The sequence below is a fragment of the Ochotona princeps genome, chromosome 22, assembly GCF_030435755.1.
Source record: "Ochotona princeps isolate mOchPri1 chromosome 22, mOchPri1.hap1, whole genome shotgun sequence".
Lineage (NCBI taxonomy): Eukaryota > Metazoa > Chordata > Mammalia > Lagomorpha > Ochotonidae > Ochotona > Ochotona princeps.
In genome coordinates this window covers 12,430,554-12,449,448 of record NC_080853.1, presented here as the reverse complement: position 1 = coordinate 12,449,448, position 18,895 = coordinate 12,430,554, and the positions used below count along the sequence as shown (strand labels likewise).

Below are 18,895 nucleotides of genomic sequence, written 5' to 3'. Positions count from 1 at the left end.
GCTAATGGTGGGATCATTTGAAGGAGTGGGAAGTGGAGGAAATAGGATTAGGAATTAGGTGCTACTTGAGCCCAGTCAGCCTGGCTTGGATGATAGGATGATGGCATACCACCCGGTAGCTTGCTGGGCTACTGTCTGAGCTCCTTGCCTTCTGGGAATGGGGTTTTGTTGCAGGTGGTGGCTCATAAGCATATGCATTTGTGCACGTGTGTGTGTGTGTGTGTGTGTGTGTGCATGTGTGTGTTTAACCGGTTCTGTAAATTTCCTGACATGTGTGCAACTCCCCATTTGAAAGTAGGGGGCTGGTGAGCTAATGCTGTGAGGAGTTAAACTCAGCTCTGGGGTCAGTGACCTGTTAATGATGCCTCTACTAGATCCCAAAGTGAGGTATGTTATCCTGGTTCAAATTCCCTTCAGCAGCAGTGTAAAGGGGCAGGGTGAGCTTCTGAGTCACTTCTCCAATCCTTTAAGTTCTAAGAAGCCAAGAGGATGATTGTGACTCAGACCTCCTTCCCTGGGTGTGATGGCTGCAGCTTTGTTTTGGATCTGACACCTTTGTGGACTCCTTTCTGCTCACATTATACTCCCATGGTAGCCTCAGGAACACGTGCTAGTTTAATAATATCTCCAATGTCTGCATTTTAAGAACCATGATGTTGTTGATCAATTGTTTCCAGATTCTAGCTAATTCCTGCCAAAGTGTAGTACAGTCTAAAGATAACCTTATTCAATGCACTCCATGGATAGATGAGGAAACTGAAATGTTCTTGGTAGTGTACAGCCTGTCAGCCACAGACCACTGTGGAGGCTGACCTTTACCTTGCATGATAAACTAGGCTCCACTGGATTGGGCCATTCCTAGACAGAAGGTAACGGCCCTAATTTGGCCCAGAGAAAGAGATTAAGACAAAAACAAAACAATCCACTGATTTTTTTTCTATTCCAGTCTACATTTGAAAGAGTTTCCATGCTCCTCAAATCTGTCAGGCTCAGGGCAGTGCCTTCACTTCCTGCTCCCTGTGTATGTGTGTTTCAGCTAAGCCCATAATAGAAGCCCAGGAGGCTGACAGAATGGACAAGGCCTCACTGAGAGGCAGTGTAGATTAACAGGAACATGCAAGCTTAGAGCCCAGTAAATGTAACCCATAGCGCCTTCCCTGGCTACCCAATCCCTCACCCTGTGTTGCTTTTAGTTTTCTCATTGTAAGATCATAAAATCTACCTTGCAGATAGAATGAGGCAATTGATTTAAACCATCTGATGTCAATGAAGCTCCCTCAGTCAGTGCCTGCCTTTGCTTCTTCAGGAAATAGCTCAGGAAGCCCTGCTAAGGGAAGCCACTTTATCCTGAGCTTCTGCATGACCAGCAGGACAAACCACACCTCCCATTGGAGAGAGGAACTCCTCTTCCCATTGGCTTGTGGGGGTGATGTCATCACCTCCATGCTGTGTAGGTTTAATGTGTAAGAGTAGTTCAGGTCAGCAGCTGAAAACCTCATTCCTTTAAAGGATGTCCTGCTGTTGCCTGCACTGCCGTTGGTCTTGAAGGGATGCTGATGTTGCACAGCTGGGTACGCTGAGGACTCGTGTTTGTGGTTAGTGACTGCGAGGATGCACTCCTACCCTCCACCTCAGGGCCATGGAACCGCCTCCACAGTACTCACAGGCAGTGGACCACGGTGCGTCCTTCCCTCCCATCATACTGTTCCTGCCACTTCTCCAGCCGTCGGACCACTTTGAGCAGAGAGCGCTTGGAGGGAGGAGTGTCCCTGTAGGCAGGCCAGCCAATGTATTGGAGGTGTTGGACTATGCGATATCCATCCTGTGGCTGAGACCAAAGAGGGGGTGTTAGGGCTGTTCAGTGGGGCTCGAAGACTTCTAGATCCCCCCGTGGCTCTGGCATTGTGGTCTTAGACATATTAAACAAGGGAGACAGAGACTACCTCTGTACCTATACCCATGCCTTGTGCACACTGATTGTCCCAACATGACTATCCTAAAACCACTCTCTCCTTAGAAAACTCCCTACCAGTCTTCCAAACTCAATATAAATATCCCTTTGTTCAAGAAAGGCTTTCTTGATGCTACTGGTCCAAGTTCTTCTCCCTCTCTGAGCCTCATGCGCCTGCACACATTTCGCCTTCCTGCAGGGAATGAACACTGAGGGGAATGACTGAGTTCCCCGTTGGAGACAAGCAGCTAGCCACCACTTCCTTGATTCTTAATCAGTCCCCAATACTCCTCCATCCAGTGAATATCATCATGGAAGCAACCAATTATTTCTCCCCTTAATGTTTTCCACAGCATGTCCTAAAGCTTACAAAATCCAGTCAATGTCTGTGCCAACCCATGCTGTAACAGTGTGACACAGTGGGGAAGAGCTAATGTCTGGGACGTTTTGTCTACATGGTAGCAAGTCTGTCAGGAAACGGGCAGATGGCAGGTTAGATGTCGGTCTTGGCATCTAGGTGCGTATAGTTGCTGCTGAGCCTGGAGCCAGAACAACAAAGGCATTACTGACCCGAGAGGGTCTCGCGAAAGCACAAGAGTCTTGGCTGGCTCAGTGGGATCCTCCCCTTGGAGTTTCCATCTGTTTGGGGAGGTGGCCATCTGCTTACCCGAGCCATGTTGCAGATGCGGAATATTCTGTGGATGATGTCCTCATCAATGTCTGCCGAGACAAACTCCACCTGGATGGGCCCGTAGCACCCAGATGTCTTCTCGGGCCAGTACTGCATGCACAGCTGGGACAGGGAAAGAGGGCATGAGAGCAGGCCAAGGGCAGAGGGGCAAGATAGTCTCATTTATCATGAAGCCTTGCTTATTGCAAAGGTAGAATGTTACAGAAATTAGATTCGACTTGTGCACCAGGGGAGCAGCCACCGAGGTTTTGGCTGCTGATGTATCAAGGCTCTGAACACAGAAACACTGGTGTTAAAAGCATTTTCTTTGCTCATTTCAAACCATTGGTAAGATTCGCTGGGATTCATTCTCCTCCCCTGTAAAATGAAGGAAATATCTATCTAGTTGTGTTGCAGACGGCACTACTGAGGACACTCTGACGGAATGGCAGGAGCAACTGAGTTTTCTTTCACCATGTGCATCATGGAAGACTAGTTGCCATTCCAGGAAAACCTATATAGGGTTTGTTATTGATCAGATCAGGAAAAGCTAAAAACGTGTGTGGGCTGTGGTGTTAACTAGGCTTGGATACCCAGGGTCTGCTGCTTGTTGGTTGTGTAGCCTGGGCCTCAATTTTATGATAATGTAAAGCATGGATAATTGGGCTTCCTCTTCTACCAGAAGATAAAGTCATCTAAAAACCTTGCCTGGGGCCCTGCCTGATCTTCTGGGGCTTAGAATAAAAAACCTAGAGCCAGGAGCAAAAGGCAGTTCCCCCTTGTCTAAGATCATGGTTCTCAGGCACAGGCCTATTCTATGTTTTCCTCTAGGGACAGCTGCTAAGGTTTGGGGACACTTTTTGACAGCCGTGTCTGGGAGATGATATATAGGTTTCCAGTGAGAAGAAATCTTCAAAGCATGGGAAAGCTCCCCCAGAGTAAGGTGGGCCCAACGTATCAGTAGTATAGGGGCATGGCCAATTTTAAGACAGATTGTTCTTTAAGTTTATGACCCTTCTTAAAGAGTGACACTGCAGAGGGGAAGGCATGTTCCTCAGATTCCAAATTCCCAGTGGGGATAGAGAGGGACCCTGGCGAGATCCCAGCCTCTCCATTTGGGGTGAACAGAGCATTTTGAGCAAGGAGAGAGGAGAGAGAGAGAGGAGAGAGAGAGAGGAGAGAGAGAGAGGAGAGAGAGAGAGGAGAGGGGAGAGAGGGGAGAGAGAGAGAGGAGAGGGGAGAGAGGGGAGAGAGGGGAGAGTGTGTGTGGTAGGAGAGTGGGGTTGGTTATGGTACTGAATGGCTGGACAGCCATCTGCTCCTGAGCTGTGTAATAGATAGTAGAGGAGAGTTAACTTTGGGGCTCCAGACTTGCCTGACTAACTCGGGCAGAGGCCTTGTGTTAAAAATACCTTCCACACAGTTGCTGAGAGGACATAGCCAACATCCCCTGCAGCCCCTGGAACAGCTCGAGATCGAGCCTCTGATTGGTGAGGTGTGCCCTGCATCTCCACACAGCTTGCATGCAGTGAATCAGACTGACAGATGACCTACGGGACTGAAAGGTGGCGGCTTCCTCCTGGACCCTTCACAGAGGCGGGTTTTTCATGGAAGAGAAAGAGTGTTCCCTTTCTTGATGGAAATGGCCAATTCAGCCTTGAAGTCATGCAAACGCATCTTTTATTTTGTCTTTCCCTCCCTATGAAATCCCCAAATCCTAGCTGAGGGCTAACATCATTCCATGTATCGCAGTGGTAGGCACACATGTTCCAAAGGTCAAGCGCCTCCTTTTGTAAACAAAGTTGTGTTGAGACACAGTATCACTCAATCATTTGTATGTATGGTCAGGATGGCTTTGGTGAGTAGAAAGAGGAGGACAGCAGATGCCTACAGAACCATTTTGCTTTTGGTCCTTTTTTTTTTTTTTAAAGATTTATTTATTTTTATTGCAAAGTCAGATATACAGAGAGGAGGAGAGACAGAGAGGAAGATCCTCCATTGATGGTTCACTCCTGAAGTGACCACAACGGCCGGTGCTATGCCAATCTGAAGCCTGGAGCCAGGTCTCTTCCTCCAGGTCTCTCACGCAGGTGCAGGGTCCCAAGGCCTTAGACCGTCCTCGACTGCTTTCCCAGGCCACAAGCAGGGAGCTGGAGGGGAAGCAGGGCTGCCGGGATTAGAACCAGTGCCTATATGGGACCCTGGCGTGTTCAAGGCAAGGACTTTAACCACTATGCTATCACACCGGGCCTGCTTTTGGTTCTTTATAGAAAAAGTTTGTATAGTTGCTCTGAGAATAAAGGAGAATTCAGGTAAATAAAGCCCTTAGTAGCAGGCATGAAATAAGCATTCACTGAAATCCAATGCTAATATACAGGCGCTCCTTGGTATACCATAAACTCATTGTAAATGGAAAGTATAATACATTTAGTGCAGCTGCCCTGCTGAACATACTAACTTAACAACCTATAGACTCTTGGCTGTTTTCCACCATGAATGCATAATCCAGGCTCATGCAGATAATCGTTAGGCCAGGGAAAAGGAAGCAAAATTTAAAATTAGAAATATGATTTCTACTGAAAGCCTATCATTTTCACCCCATCACAGAGTTAAGTTGTTTAAGAAAAACCATGATAAGTCAGGAACTGTCCGTATATAAATTTGAAGAATTCTTATCTTCTCTTAAATAGCAAAGACATGCAAGGGTAAGTTTCCTAATGCAATGGTGCTTTGCTTTCCCAGGGATTAATCGAGCATATTGAGCACAGAGGTGTGTATGTGTAGAGGAACGGGGCTCATCGCAGCGTCCTCCATGGCTGGACAGTCATCCTGCTGCTGGGCTGTGCAGTAGTGACAGATCCACAAATTGAACTTCATTTCTCTTTGCCATTGGCTCTTCCGGCTTGCAACCTTCACAGTAATGAAGGACGGGTACAGATAAGACCATGGCTGGCCAGAGAAATCAGAATTAATCAGAACTGCCCATTTAAAAAAATTATCTCTATCACCTGTATTGGATTTAGGTTTGCCAGAGGTTGGCTGTGATCCTGACATGAGGTGCACGGATCTAAGGCATTAGGGAAAGCCTATTTCCCCAACCCCCTACCCAATATTTTCTATCTGGAAAAAATGTGGAATGATTTGTCTCTCTTAATAAGATTTCCAGACCAATTTAATCAAGCTAATAGGTTCTCCTAAGTCTCAGACAATAGGAGACAATATTTGGAACATTGGTCTGCATTTGATTTTCCAGGTCATTGTCCCGTAATGCCCAAAGGGCTGGCGAAGGTTGCTGGGCCCTTCCAATCCTACAACGGAGTCATCCTTTCACTTGGGTGCCCTAATATGTGAAACCACATTGGCTGAAATGTGGGTGACATTCAGCCATGTGATGTGTGAGCAGATGTGGTGTTTGGGTTGCCAAGGACTATTAGGGTTTTCCCATCGCCTGTGACACTGCATGAAACCTAGCCATGGGAAATGAAAGAACTGTGAGGGAGAGCCAGGGTTCTGTTCTCAGTGACCCTCTGAAGTTCATAAAGGACTCTCAACAAGAAATGTGCTTCTGTGCTTTAGCTCAAGACGTTCCTGGTATCCAAACGATGAAGTTGCACCTGAGTGGATAGTACCATTTTGACTTCAATATGTTGCAAAGCAAAAGGTAGGGAAATGCATTAGGGTTCCTGCTTGAAAAGTCCTGGGTTTCAAATCCCAGAAAAGTCACTTTCTAGATGAATGCCTCTCCCATCTGTTTCAGATTATTGAGGCTGTGAAATTTCTGCCTACTTAGCAAAGGAATCTGTATCTACTGAGTATTTATTACTTACAAGCCATAATTATTAGGCAGTTTAGGGAAGGCTACTGAAAACAAGATGGATAAAGTAAAGGCTTTTCTTTCTTCACATAGTAACCTTATAAAAACTTCTCTTTAGGGTAACATCTGAAGGACTTCTCTTATGAAAATCCCCGATCAGTCAGCCTGGAGTAAAACAGAGGATGGGTAACTTTGTGGACACAGGGACAGAGACCTGTGGAAGTGAAGCAGAAAGTCAGAGAGGAACGTAGAGAGAAGAGTAGAATTACTGAAGGGTAAAATGTGAGTTGCCATGTGACCATGCTCCTACCCCCCTAATACTCCATAAACTTACAGTAGCCTGTAAATGTTTAGCATGCCTGGAAACCAGTGTGAAACAGAGTTTAGCTGCCTGAGTGGACATGTAGGTGGATGGAGGACCCAGGCAATGGGCTTATAAGCATTGGTAGTTTGCACAACTCTCAGATAAGAGAATCTTATGGTTTCTTGAGACCTTGGAAATAGGGAAGCCTGGTTAGCTCTCTAAATCATGAGAATCTAGCTGATCTTAAGGGCATACTTATATGCAGTGCAGCCTTGGAGTTTTCTTCCACAGATGGGAAGAACTTTTGAAGCTGGTTGTCTCCAAGAATAGATCCAAGTTCTTTTGTCTTGAGTCTGGATCAAGTGATTTTCTCTACCATATCTCCTTTTTCCCCTAATGGTCCATACAGGCTGGCATTGCTTTTCACTGCAGGCACCAGCATTTGGGGGTGTGTGTGTGTGTGTGTAAGTACTGTGTGTGAGGTAAGTCAGCCCAGTTGTTGCTGATGATTTAGGAATGGTTGTGCATCTTCCAGAAGAGCAGAAATCCCTTTGCTGCTCATTGTCAGGACAAGTTGAGCCAAGCCAAAGTCATGATGTCTGTGTAGACAGCCATGAAACAGCTGGCACACATTATTCCACCTAGTGATCACTGTTGCTGTTTGGGCCATGAAAAGATGTCCTTCGGGAGTGCAAGTTCATGCGTGAAATGTAACAAATGCAGAGGTAGCGTCCCTCATTAAACATCTTTTTCTTGCTGATGGAAACAGAAAGCTTGCTAGTTGCTGGAATAAACATGCTCTTGATGAGTTTAATAGGCCTATTCCTGGAATAAATGATTTCAAAGTGTATGCCAGTGCACTGTGGCTATAAGGGAAATGGCAATGAATACCATCGTCTCAGAAATGAGGGCCTCCATTGTCCATACCTGCATGTCAGGATACACTTAAATAGCAGAATGATGGACTTATGATGCTTATGAAGGACTATACTATCGTAATAATATAGAGGAACTCAGCGGGCAGGGGAGGGAATTTGGGGAAGAGGTAAAGGAAATCCCAGAGCCTATGAAATTCTATAATAGAAATTTTAAAAATTAAATGAAAATAAATATGTAAATAATTTTTTTAAATGAAGGCCTTTACCTACCAAGGTGCTTGTGATTTTTGAAGATAGGTGGTGAATTAATCTCAGGTCACTTAAAAGTGAAGTGAACTAGTATTTTTAAGTAAGTTGCTGGAATTGGCTTTTATTGGTGATTATGAAATTTCTTTAAACAGATCCTCTATAGAGCCAGACATCTATAATGGGCTCTAACAATATGGGGTGAGGGCTAGTAGAAAAGAGGGGGCAGAAAGAGTAAGAGGGGCAGTCAGTCAGTAAAGCTCAGATGCACATCTCCTTAACTAACTCTGTCAGAAGCCCCATGAAGTGGGGAGGCAGTTCCGTGTGCTGGGGGAACTTCAGAGCAGCCTCATCAGGATTTGTTTCTAGCAAAGAAGGCTCAGGGAACTCAGGGAAATACCTGATGGAGTGGGAGACAAGGTTTGTGGCAGGTTTCAGCAAGAGGCACAAAGGAAGACAGCTGAAGGAGGCAACAACTTGGAGGGAAGAGGTAGCCTGGCCGAGAAGGCAGGAGAGAAACGAGGAAGGTGGGCAGAAAAGATTTTGGGCAGCAGGGTAGGGAGAAAGGTGTGCTGCTGGCTGGGAATGAAGGGGTATTGTATTCAGCCTGAGTCATGAGCATTGCTGGGATATGAAACCAACATTGTCCACAGACACATCAGCTGAGACTTGGAGGTTAATGTGAGAATAGGACTCCCCTTGTGATTCCCACAAATCCTGGGCTTTGCCACAGGATAGGGGAAAGGTGGCAGAGCCATTTGACATAAATTTTTAAAGCCAGAGTCAATGGAGATGACATCTGGATGATAAAAATCTATTGGAAGATAACCTTGAGATCTGGAAAAGAAATTGGCTGTGGGTAACACAGCCAGTAAAGGGCCAGTCTAAACCTTGGGCTCAGGTCTCTGAGCCAGACTTCTTACTCCACTGTTGCTGCTTCGTTCCAGTGAGGACCAAGACATAGCAAAGTCAGACTAGAGCATGGCTGAGACAAAGTTGGGTATTCTGTTTGTTTTGCCAGCATGTTAGCACAAGCCAAGATAAAAATGGGGATATCAGTGCTTGCTATTTACCCTGCAGGCACAATGACAGGAAAAGACATCTCTGAAATATCACCCTTGAGTTTCTCTTGGAAGGGAGAGGGACTTGCATCTCTTCTAGAAGCTTTCTCTTCCATGGGAATATGTCAACCTTCCTATTATTCTGGCACTCATCCTCACCTTTCCACCTGACTTTGCATTGTTTAAGCTCTGTCTTTTCACAGTGGGAGCTTCAGAACTCGGCAACTGAACTTTGAGGCAAGCTATGGGTTCATGTCTGACTCAAAGGAGGAAGAAAACCTCTTTGCCCACATGCCAACAGATCAGTGATTTCAGGCATTGGCACTTGGAAATCTTGTTGTTAAACAGAAGTAGAAATCTTTACCCTGTCTGGCAGGAGCCTCTGGGCAAAAGTCAGTGATGGGCTGTGTGGCCTCAGAGACATTGCTGCCTTGGGCCTTTGCTTCTGGACCTGCAAAATGAACTTGGTGGTCTCCACAGTAGGGTCTGTAAAGTTAGCAAGCAAATATTGTCTCTCCAAAGCTTTTGGAAGTCAGGGACAAGGAGCGGATCATGCTGTGGTCCCACACTGAAAGACAGCAAGTCTGACCTTGAGCTAGAATCAGAGCCTCTCACTGTGTCAGTTGTGGGTATGACCTGGAGATCAGAAGTTCACTGGGATGGGTAGGTGCATGAAAACATGCAAGAAAATTAATTCTTTGTTCATCAGTCAATAGAGTTTGGGAATTTGTCTCAATAGTGACTCCAAGAAGGAAGACGTGGGAAATACTGGAAGGGTTTGGAGGATACCTGGATTGTAAAAGGCTTAAGCAAGGCAGAGGGTGCTTCCTAGAATTAGTCACCAGGAACATAAGAAGAGATGCGGGGCACCCTCCAAGCAAGTCAGTTTAGCAAGCCAGCTCTGCGGACAAGGGAAGCAGGTACACTAGCACTTATGGGAGGCCACCAAGGGAGGCCTGGGGTGGTCATCAGTTGCTGGATTCTTCTGTGGCTTGAGGGCAATGGGACCCATCCCTGGACACTGTCTCTTCTTTGTGGCCAGCTTCTTCCTGTCATACAAAGGCCTGGTTGAGATGATTCCACTACAGATGGTTTCATCCTGCTTGCTGCTAAAGACAGACTTAAAGAAAAGGAGTAGTTTACTTAAACAGAGTGATTTTTTCTTGGGAATGGGGAGATTCTTGTGCCTCTTTTGTACTATGTCCCCTTGAGGGATGCCTGCCAAATTGCAGGTTCATAATATATTTGTATGCTGATAAGTGAATGAAGGAGGCGCCTTGGTCTTGGAAGGGCCTCCCTCTAAGTCAGCAGGACGCCTAAGCAGGTGGAGTCACCTGGATTTCCTCCTTGGCTCTCCACCTCTTGCTCCCTCAGGGCTCCAATTTTGGCAATGGGTACAACACGGGTTTTTCCAACTCAAATCACTTTCCATTCCAACACTGAGCGCTGATTCTGTCTTTTCCCATCACTTCAGTCTTACACTCTTCCCTGGCTGTGATGCTTATTATCTTGGGTCTAAATTTCTGGTTTCAGAAATTAGTATTCATGTCCATGGCTGCTGGAACAATTCTGAGCACAAACTTGGTAACATAAAACAACCAAAGATCTGTCATTTTGAAGTTCTGAGGTCAAAAATCTGAAATGCAAATCAAAGGTTAAGACATGGACAGAAATCCCTTCCTTCCTGGAGCCTCCAAAGAGACAATTCCTTCCTTGCCAAGTCCACCTTCTAGAGGTGGTCTGTATTCTGTACACTGTGCCTGCATCTCTCCAATTTCTACTGTATTGTTCATACTGTAATCTACGATCTACCTGCTTCCTTTTTCTGAGGACTCTTGCAGTAAACATTTGGATAGCCCAAGATAATTTATATCCTATGATCTTTAACCTCAACATATCTGAAAGTATGTGTTTTTTCTATTGGGAAATAACAGGTTCAGGTTAGGTTGTACATACACTTGGAGGGCCATTGTTCTAAAGCATATGGAGGATCTTTCAAGATTTCTGAAAAACATGGTGAGTGTCGCAGAACCACAAGGACAGTCATTTTCTGCTGTTTCCTCCATGTGAACACTGGTATATCCACGGGGCCTATACCCAGTGCTGTTGGACACAGTGGAAAAGCTGCTTTCTGCTGGGTCTGGAAAACTGTGTTACTACTTACTGGATGTTATGTTTGTAGGATTATTTTGGCCTCGCTAATCTGACAACAGGGTTTTTGAACCCTAAAGAGTTGGAAAAATCTCTAAGGTTGAATGCAGAGGGTTGGAAAATCTTCATTTGGAGCCCCCATTGGTCATAATTATCTTTGAACAGCAGTGACTGTGGAGGGTGGAAGGACACTTGTGGCTGGGGATGGTTGATTGAATGAAGCTGAGCAGAGGCACATTTGGCCAGCAGTGCAAGAAAATGAAGCTGAGAACTTGCATTCTCTTTGTCCTTGTCTGGCTGCAGTTCACAGAGAGCTCTGCACAGCTTCCAACATGAGCCCTGCAGTCCAGCCGTGGGAGGTGGCACTGATCTCTCCAGGGCAATCTAGCAAAGCTCAGACCCGATGGCGGACCCGTCCCTGTGCTGGGCTGCTCTGGCGTGAACATGCTGGCAGACAAGGGCTGATGTCACTTCAAAGAACTGCCCCTCCAGGTGCCAAGGGCAGCTTTTCTGATGTTCACGCTGTGTCATTGTTTATTTTCGCAAGGCACCCAGCTGCTGCGGTGATGATATTTATATCAATAAGTGCTCTATTTATCTGTCGACTTAAGGGGATGCGTGCCAGCTGCATATGGCAGCCAACCTCAGGGCACGTTGGAGCCTGATGCTTCTGCAGTTACAGAATGGATCTCAAAGCCTGGACTAACATTTGGGGCTCCAAGAGCCCTCACTTATCCAGACCCACTCTGAAAAGGGAATCTATTGCCAATGACCTTAAGTCTTGCTTTTGATATGTCCTAAAGTAAGATTCTTTGAAACATCTCCTGTGTATCTGAGCTCCAGCTTCAAAAAGTAGAATTGTCGGGGTAAAGGGGGCAAAGAGGCTTTCATGGTCTCCAATTCACGGTTAGCATCATGAATCTGAGCCCACTGTGTTACTTTTGCAGGCAAATAGGGTGGTCACGTTTCTGATTCTAAAACTCTTTAGGGAATTCTGCAGAGCTCTCTGTTGGCTGGGAATTGTTTTTTATAGTAGCCTCAGTTTCAGAAGTCGCATCAATTGGAATCAAGCTGCAGCATCATCCTGGATTCCTTATTTCTGTCACAATAGGTTGTTGGCTCAACCTTGAGGAGGGACCCTTTGCAGCTGCTGAGGTTCAAGTTACTATCGCCCCCTGGATAATGGCAGTGGCTTCCTCTCTGTTCTACCTCCACTCTCACCATCCTGCCTCTTTCCACAAGCCATCCTTACCCAGCACAGCAGATGGACGTATGCTTTTCTTAATATTGTGATATCGTGTCACTCTTCTGCTTAACATGTGTCAATGTCTATTTCTGGCAATGTAGAACACTAAGTTTGTTCCATGACTTCCAAGACTTGGCGCTTGTTTAACTCTGACTTCACCCTCTATGACTCTCCCCACACTGGCCTGGCTGGTGAAGGTTTTCCTTCTGTCTGGGACACACCTTCCTCTTGTCTGTGTTCAAGTTTTCTTCCATGGAGCCTGCTTTGACCACCCTGCTGCAGTCGCATCCTGTGCCCCCTGTCCAGCCTTCTGTTGGTCACTATGCTGCCATTATTTGACTTTTCCCATACATCTTCTAGTGCACAATTGAGTGCATCAGTGTTTATTCTGTCCCCATGTTAGAACGGAATGTGCATGAGGGATGAATTTCCTACTTTACTCTGTGTTGTTCACTGATGCTAGCTTTCAGCAAGCAGCCAGAGCAGACACTCCATAAACACAGTTTGAATGAATAGTGGGAGTCTCTCCTACCTGTCTCCCAAGCACATCCCAACTTGTACTCAGTTTCATTTCCTACTAAGATGCTCCTTCATCTGCCCCCAGCCCCACTTTTCCTATTTGCCATGGTATACCCCCAGGCACCTTCAACTGCCTCCTACCTCTCCTCTATTTTCTAGGAGTATCCACAAGCACCCTGTCACCCAGATGAGGCACCCTGCCATCACGAGCAACTGTGTACTGCAGCTGGGGAAATGGTTTCAGATCCAATTTGAATTCTCTTATCTCCTGGCTGCTTCCTCAGCTCAGATCTTGCTCTTTGGCTTCTACATGCTTGCAACACTCTCCTCACCAATGTCCTGGTCCTCTAACTTTTCTCTTCACCAGTATCTAGTCTGGCTTTTTACAAGGAACTTGGGGGTAGGTATTTGGTGTAGAGATTAGGAAATCACTTGGGATGCCTGCATCCTGTATCAGAGTGCTTGTCTGTGACAGCTAGCTCTGCTTCCTATTCTAGCTTCCTACTAACACACATCCTGGTTGGCAGCAGGTGATGGCTCAATTAGATGAGCCATCATGTACTTGAGTCTCTGGGCTCCTGGCTGTTACAGGTATTTGGGGAGTAAATTAGTAGGTTGGAAAGTCTGATTTTTTTGGTAAGATTTTCTTTATTTGAAGAAGGAGAGACAGATCTTCCATCAGCTGGTTCACTGCCCAAACATCTGCACTGGCTGAAGTTGAGCCAATCCGAAGCCAGGAGCACCCTCGTGGTCTCCCATGTGGGTGCAGGGGCCCGAGGACCTGATCATCTTTTCCTATTATCCCAGACCTTAAGCAGGGAGATGAATTGGAAGTGTTCTCAACACAGTTTCTTGGAAAGTGTGATAAAAGGACATGAACCAGTGTGTCTATGAGATACTGGTACTGTGGGTGAAGGCTTAGTGTACTCTGCTTGTCTTTTAAATAGACAAAATAAAAAACTCTGCAGGCCCATGTGGTGGTCCCGCAAGCTAAGATGATGATACAAATCAAAGCTATGACCACTGTAGGTATTTGGGGAATGAACCAGCAATTGGAGATCGCTCCTGTCTCAGTTAAGTGTCTGCCTTTCAAATAAAGATAATAAAAAGACATCTTGAAGGGCTGGGGAACTGCACTGTTAAACCACCCACAATCTCTCCTCCCTGTGCAGTATTTTCTAATTGTGCTCCTAGGGACCCAGAGGGACCTCCTCCCTTTGGAACACCAAGAGAAGATGGGGGACAGTCTGGATGGGACCCCGAGCCTTGCCTGCTTCTGCACAGGCAGCTCGGGTGATGCCTGCTTGATGCCCTGCAGTAAAAGCCTTTCTGTATATAGAGGAATTCTGCCTTACAAACCAAGGCAGTTCAAGGCCCAAGCCCCTCAGCCTGGCAGAGTCGGGCCCAGTTGTATTTTCTAGATTTCCTGTGTTCCTCTGGACATACCTCCAAGCCCTGTCTTCACTGGAACTGAAGCTGCTCACTTTCACCCAGTGTGCCTTTGCCCCGGCCATTCCCTCGACCTGGAGAGCCTTTTCCCAGTGCATTCATCCCTCAGACTCCCAAATTTCTGCCTTCTTCCTTCAAGGCCAAAGTCACCTTCCTGAAGTCATCTTTCACCCTCTGGGCAGAATTAATTCCACCCTGTTCCCGGCCAACACCGCGCTTTGTCGTTGACCTCTATTACAGCGCTGCCACATGAGGTGGGAAAGTTGCTCATCTGTCTGTAGCTGGACTGTGAGCTCTGGAGGGCTGAGTCTATGGTTCAGATTTATTTTTAAAAATTTTATCACAAGGCCAGAACTAATATGGAAGTGTGCTGAGTTACCTTGAGTTTTCTTCAAGGCAATGAAAGGACATTTTTTTCAGAGTCCCTATTCATGTTGTGGGTTCATGATGCAGCACCAGGTTTGGGGGTGGGGCAAGGCATGACACTATGGCAGACAGAAGACTCAACGGTGAGGAAGGTGGGACTTGGTGGAGAGGTGAGCAGACAGTCTCCAGGTTTCAAGTCCCAAGCTGTCTGTGCAGGGTGAGATGCAGAGTACTCAGGGTGGGCAGGTGGGCCGGGCATCAGGATGTTCTTCAGGACTACAGGCATGCAGTGTGTGGCGGGGAGTCCATCTTGGGGTTCTGCTTGCTCTGCGGGATATGCACCAAGCCCTAACGAGTGCCTGGGGAATGAGACAGAGACTGGTCCTGGGGGAGCTGCACAGATCCTGGAGGTGGTGGGAGTCCCTGCTGTTGCTCTCAAGGTGCAGGGTGCAGCAGGACACTCTTGGCCTTTGCAGGCAGCAGAAGTATGTCAGCCTCGTGCATGGCCAGGTAGGGCCTACTATGGCATTTCCCGCCAGTTCTAAAGCATGGCTTCCTGAACCTGTCTTGCCCACTTAGGGCAGCCGGGAGCTGCCTCCTACCTGGGCAGTGTCCATCTCATTCAGCATCACCACAGAGGAGCAGTTGTAGTCGAACACCAGCCTCCAGAAGTCTGCCACGGTGTTGGGTAGAGGGTGCTGGGTGACCACGAAGGCAGCAGGCTGCTTGTGGCTCTGACAAAGAAATGAGAGACTTCATGAAATACACATCTGTCAGTGACACCCTGATGAAGAGGAGGAGGCCCAGATTGCTGTCAGAAACCCCCCAGCCTGCCAAGTTTCACAAAGCACCTGCACATTCTGTAAGCTCTTGGTACTCTGGGCAGCAAAGGGGACCTTCTCATAATGAGCATACTTTCCCCTGAAACTAAGACATTTCATTATGGAAGTGTCAGTCATGGATCATCCAAATCAATTATTTATGTCTTGGTGCTCAGCAAATAATCATTATAATATGCAAAATGAAAGATTCTAGAGACAGATCTGCTATCCTGCTGGCCAAGACACCTTTGGATAGAAGGGATTCTTCACAGTGCTGGGTGAGGACTCCAGCCAGCCTCTGGAGGCTCTTACACTGCAGGACTCTCACCTCAGGATACTGAGGCTGGAGTGAGTACTGAGCTGGTCTGGAGCAAAGTGGGCACTGTGTTCTGTAGAAAATGCATCAGAGGGAGGTACCGAGATATTGGAGTTAGAGGAGCCTGGTATTCAAAGCCATCTTGGCCACTTGCATTTGTGTGGCCACTCAAACCTCGATTCATTCAAACGCCATTTGTACAGAGTGCCTTTTGAGGGGAAATAGTAGGTGTTACAGCAGGTAAGTTACTAGAAGTCTCGAAAGCTTGCTTCCTTATTTGGAAATTAGGAATCATGCAAAGGGAAGCTTTGCATGAGATTTGCCTGCGGGAAGAACAGCAAACAGGAGCCACACAGTAAGCCAGCCAGTAGGACAGAAATGTACCTGACAGAGTATGATCTTTGGAATCAGCGCCATGGCTGATACACACTCCTTTAGTGGAAACCAAATCACTTCAGTCCTGTGTTACAGGTAGGGAAGCTGTGCAGGTATGGAAGCTCCCCTCTTGGACAGCTCCCTGTGGGAAGGTGTTGGAAAGATGAGAGAACTTCTCCATAGCCCATGTTCTCAATACATTTCATTGGGAGATGGTTGCTGTGGGAGTAACAGCTGTTTACAGTGGGAGCAAAAGGAAGTTAGGAAAGAAGGGTGTAGACCTGGACAACAGGGCGATGTCTTGTGAAAGTGGATGTTGTGCGTGCCCTGGAAGTTCCCATCTCCTGGCCAGTGGAAGGGTCAGAAGAGAGACCTGGGCGGGCAGGCCCATTAGTTTCAGAAAAGCCAAGCTCTTTAGTTGTAGACAGTAGATCTTTGAGCCATTCCCAGTCAAGGAAAAGACTAGGCTTGAAGAATCAAAATGCTTGGAGCTCACATTGCTGGCTTCACCCTTTCTGAGCTCGTTGACTTTGAAAAGGTGATAGAAATACCCTGATTCTCAATACATCATCCAGAAAATGGGGATAATCATACCCAAATGCAAAATGAGATGGTACAGCCCAGGGCCCAACATGGCCAACACTCAGCGAATGTTCGTTTTTTTTTCCCTTTTCCTCTGTCTCTGTGATAAATGCTCTATTAGGCCAGCATGCCTGACAAAGCCTTATCTGGAAATATGTTCGTGATCCGTGCTCCTGCCGGCTTTCAGGGATCAGCCAGCAATCCATTTCATGGATAACATCATCCTTTACCAGGGGAAACATTAAAAATTAACCCAGAGGACTTTATATTTTTCTGCTCGAAGCAAAGCTGCTATGGTTACCAGATAATGCACAGACTGAGCTGGAATACAGATAAGGACTTTTTTTCTAATATAAGAAAGGCACAGGCCCCAGTGATGGCTCACAGGAGAAATGCCCGGTGGAGAAAGAGAATACAGTCAGTATCAGAGCTGGCAGAAGCCATCGGACTCCAGGCAGCATCTCACCAAAGCAGAGGCCAGGGACTGGTTTGATCCTTGCTTGGATGGAGAAGGAAGTGAGAGGGTGCTAGGACAAGGAGAGGGCAAAGCTAGGAGGAAGTGGGTGTGTGGGTGTGTGGGTGTGCTCCCAATCATACCACGACATGCGCACAGGATGAACTTGGGGGACTGTAAGGTAATTGCTAAGTTCTTTTTCACACCTACAGCTATTTCACAGGACCAAGGCAAGACTTCCTGATGCTCCCTATAGAATCTGGGTTTGCAGGGAGGACAGGGACAGACCTCTGAAATGCAGAGACAGGTACTGAGCTCCAGGATTCTACTTGCTTCTAATTTCTAGGACCTCTGAAGGAAGGGGGAAATTTTTAAGAGGATCAGATGTCAAGTAAGTAGTTGGCCTTAACTCTGGAAGAGATCACTCCATGGTCCTGTCTGTCCTGATGGGAGGGCCACATGGGCTAGGATGGTCCATGAGCTCAGACATACATGGGTAAGGGGCCTGGGAAAGCTTGTCCTCCATTAGGCAATGCTGTTGCTGACCTTGAGCCTGGAAACATGAGATATTTGCCTCTTACTCAAGAAATGGATTCTATCCTCAGTGCTGTGTGTTTGAGTTTTGCTACTGGCTCTTTGGATAACCTTGATCAGTCTCTTTCTCTAGTCTCTGTTTCCTCTCTGAAAAGTCTATGGATGGAATTAAATGGTCCACAGTTAGTTCCTGGTGACAACCGGAACGGGGGTGGGCGGGGTGGTGGTGGAAAGGGCAGAAACACAGACCCTCTGGGAGCAGGAATGTGACCTGAGTCTTGGACTACAGCAGCATACAGTGCCCTCCTGGACACAATGTCAAGAAAGGAGCAGGAGCCCCTATCAGGATGGCCAGGAAGATGCACAGCAGTTACATGGAACCTACAGGGGAGCTCCTAAAGGACAGAGCCTGTGTCTGTACCATCTTGAGTTTTCAGGGCTTAGGTCAAAATGTGGAATAGCCTTCTTCTGGTACTGAACTGCAGGCTGGAGGTAGGGATGCTGGACAGACCTATAGCCTTACTGTGCTGCTATGGGAACCTCGTTAAGCTTTTGGTTTGTTGCTTCCAGGCTCATTATGGGAGCAAAGGAGCCAAGAGCACAGCTTGTTATCTAGATTTGGACCAGTGCCCTGAGGGGATCAAAGATTCTTGGGACCAACATGTTAGAAGCTGGGGGAATCAGAGTCCTGGTGTGTAGCCACCCCCTCTGCTGGAAGAAACTTTGCCTGGGGTGCCAGCCAGGGACTTTCTGCTTACATCCATCAGGGCCGCGTTGATGTAGTTGCTGGATTCTCCATCCACTGAAATGAGGAAGGGCAGGCAGCGGTCCAGAGGCAGCACATCCATGCTGCGATTCTTATCGTGGTTCCGGGGCAGGAGTCCGATGCTGCAATCCTCAGGCCGGACACGGGGTGTTACAATGTTGAGGGTCTGTGGGACACGAAGATAGATCAGGGACTGCTTGGGGAGCATAGCCTGAGCAGAGGCGGCAGGGATACATTAAAGACTGTGCTAGCTTGGGGGAGTGCTGGGGGCACGAGTAGGAAAACTCTAAGGAATGCTGAGCATCCCCTGAAGTGTTGCAGAGTGAGAACAATGATTTACCAGCATTCTTCTTAGGAAAGGATTCTTAGAGGAGCTGCCCAGGATGGATGAA

The 18,895-nt window shown here is 47.1% G+C and overlaps 1 protein-coding gene across 1 annotated transcript in view; it reads right to left on the bottom strand.

Annotated features, from left to right (window-relative positions):
* PTPRT (protein tyrosine phosphatase receptor type T) overlaps positions 1–18,895 on the bottom strand; it is a 937,772-nt gene that overhangs the window by 2,812 nt on the left and 916,065 nt on the right. The window contains exons 27-30 of the mRNA XM_058679424.1: positions 18,496–18,669; positions 15,258–15,389; positions 2,619–2,744; positions 1,665–1,828 (exon numbers count right to left, since the gene is read on the bottom strand). Of these exons, the coding sequence (XP_058535407.1) occupies positions 1,665–1,828; positions 2,619–2,744; positions 15,258–15,389; positions 18,496–18,669 (596 nt within the window). The remainder of the gene's footprint in view (positions 1–1,664; positions 1,829–2,618; positions 2,745–15,257; positions 15,390–18,495; positions 18,670–18,895) is intronic.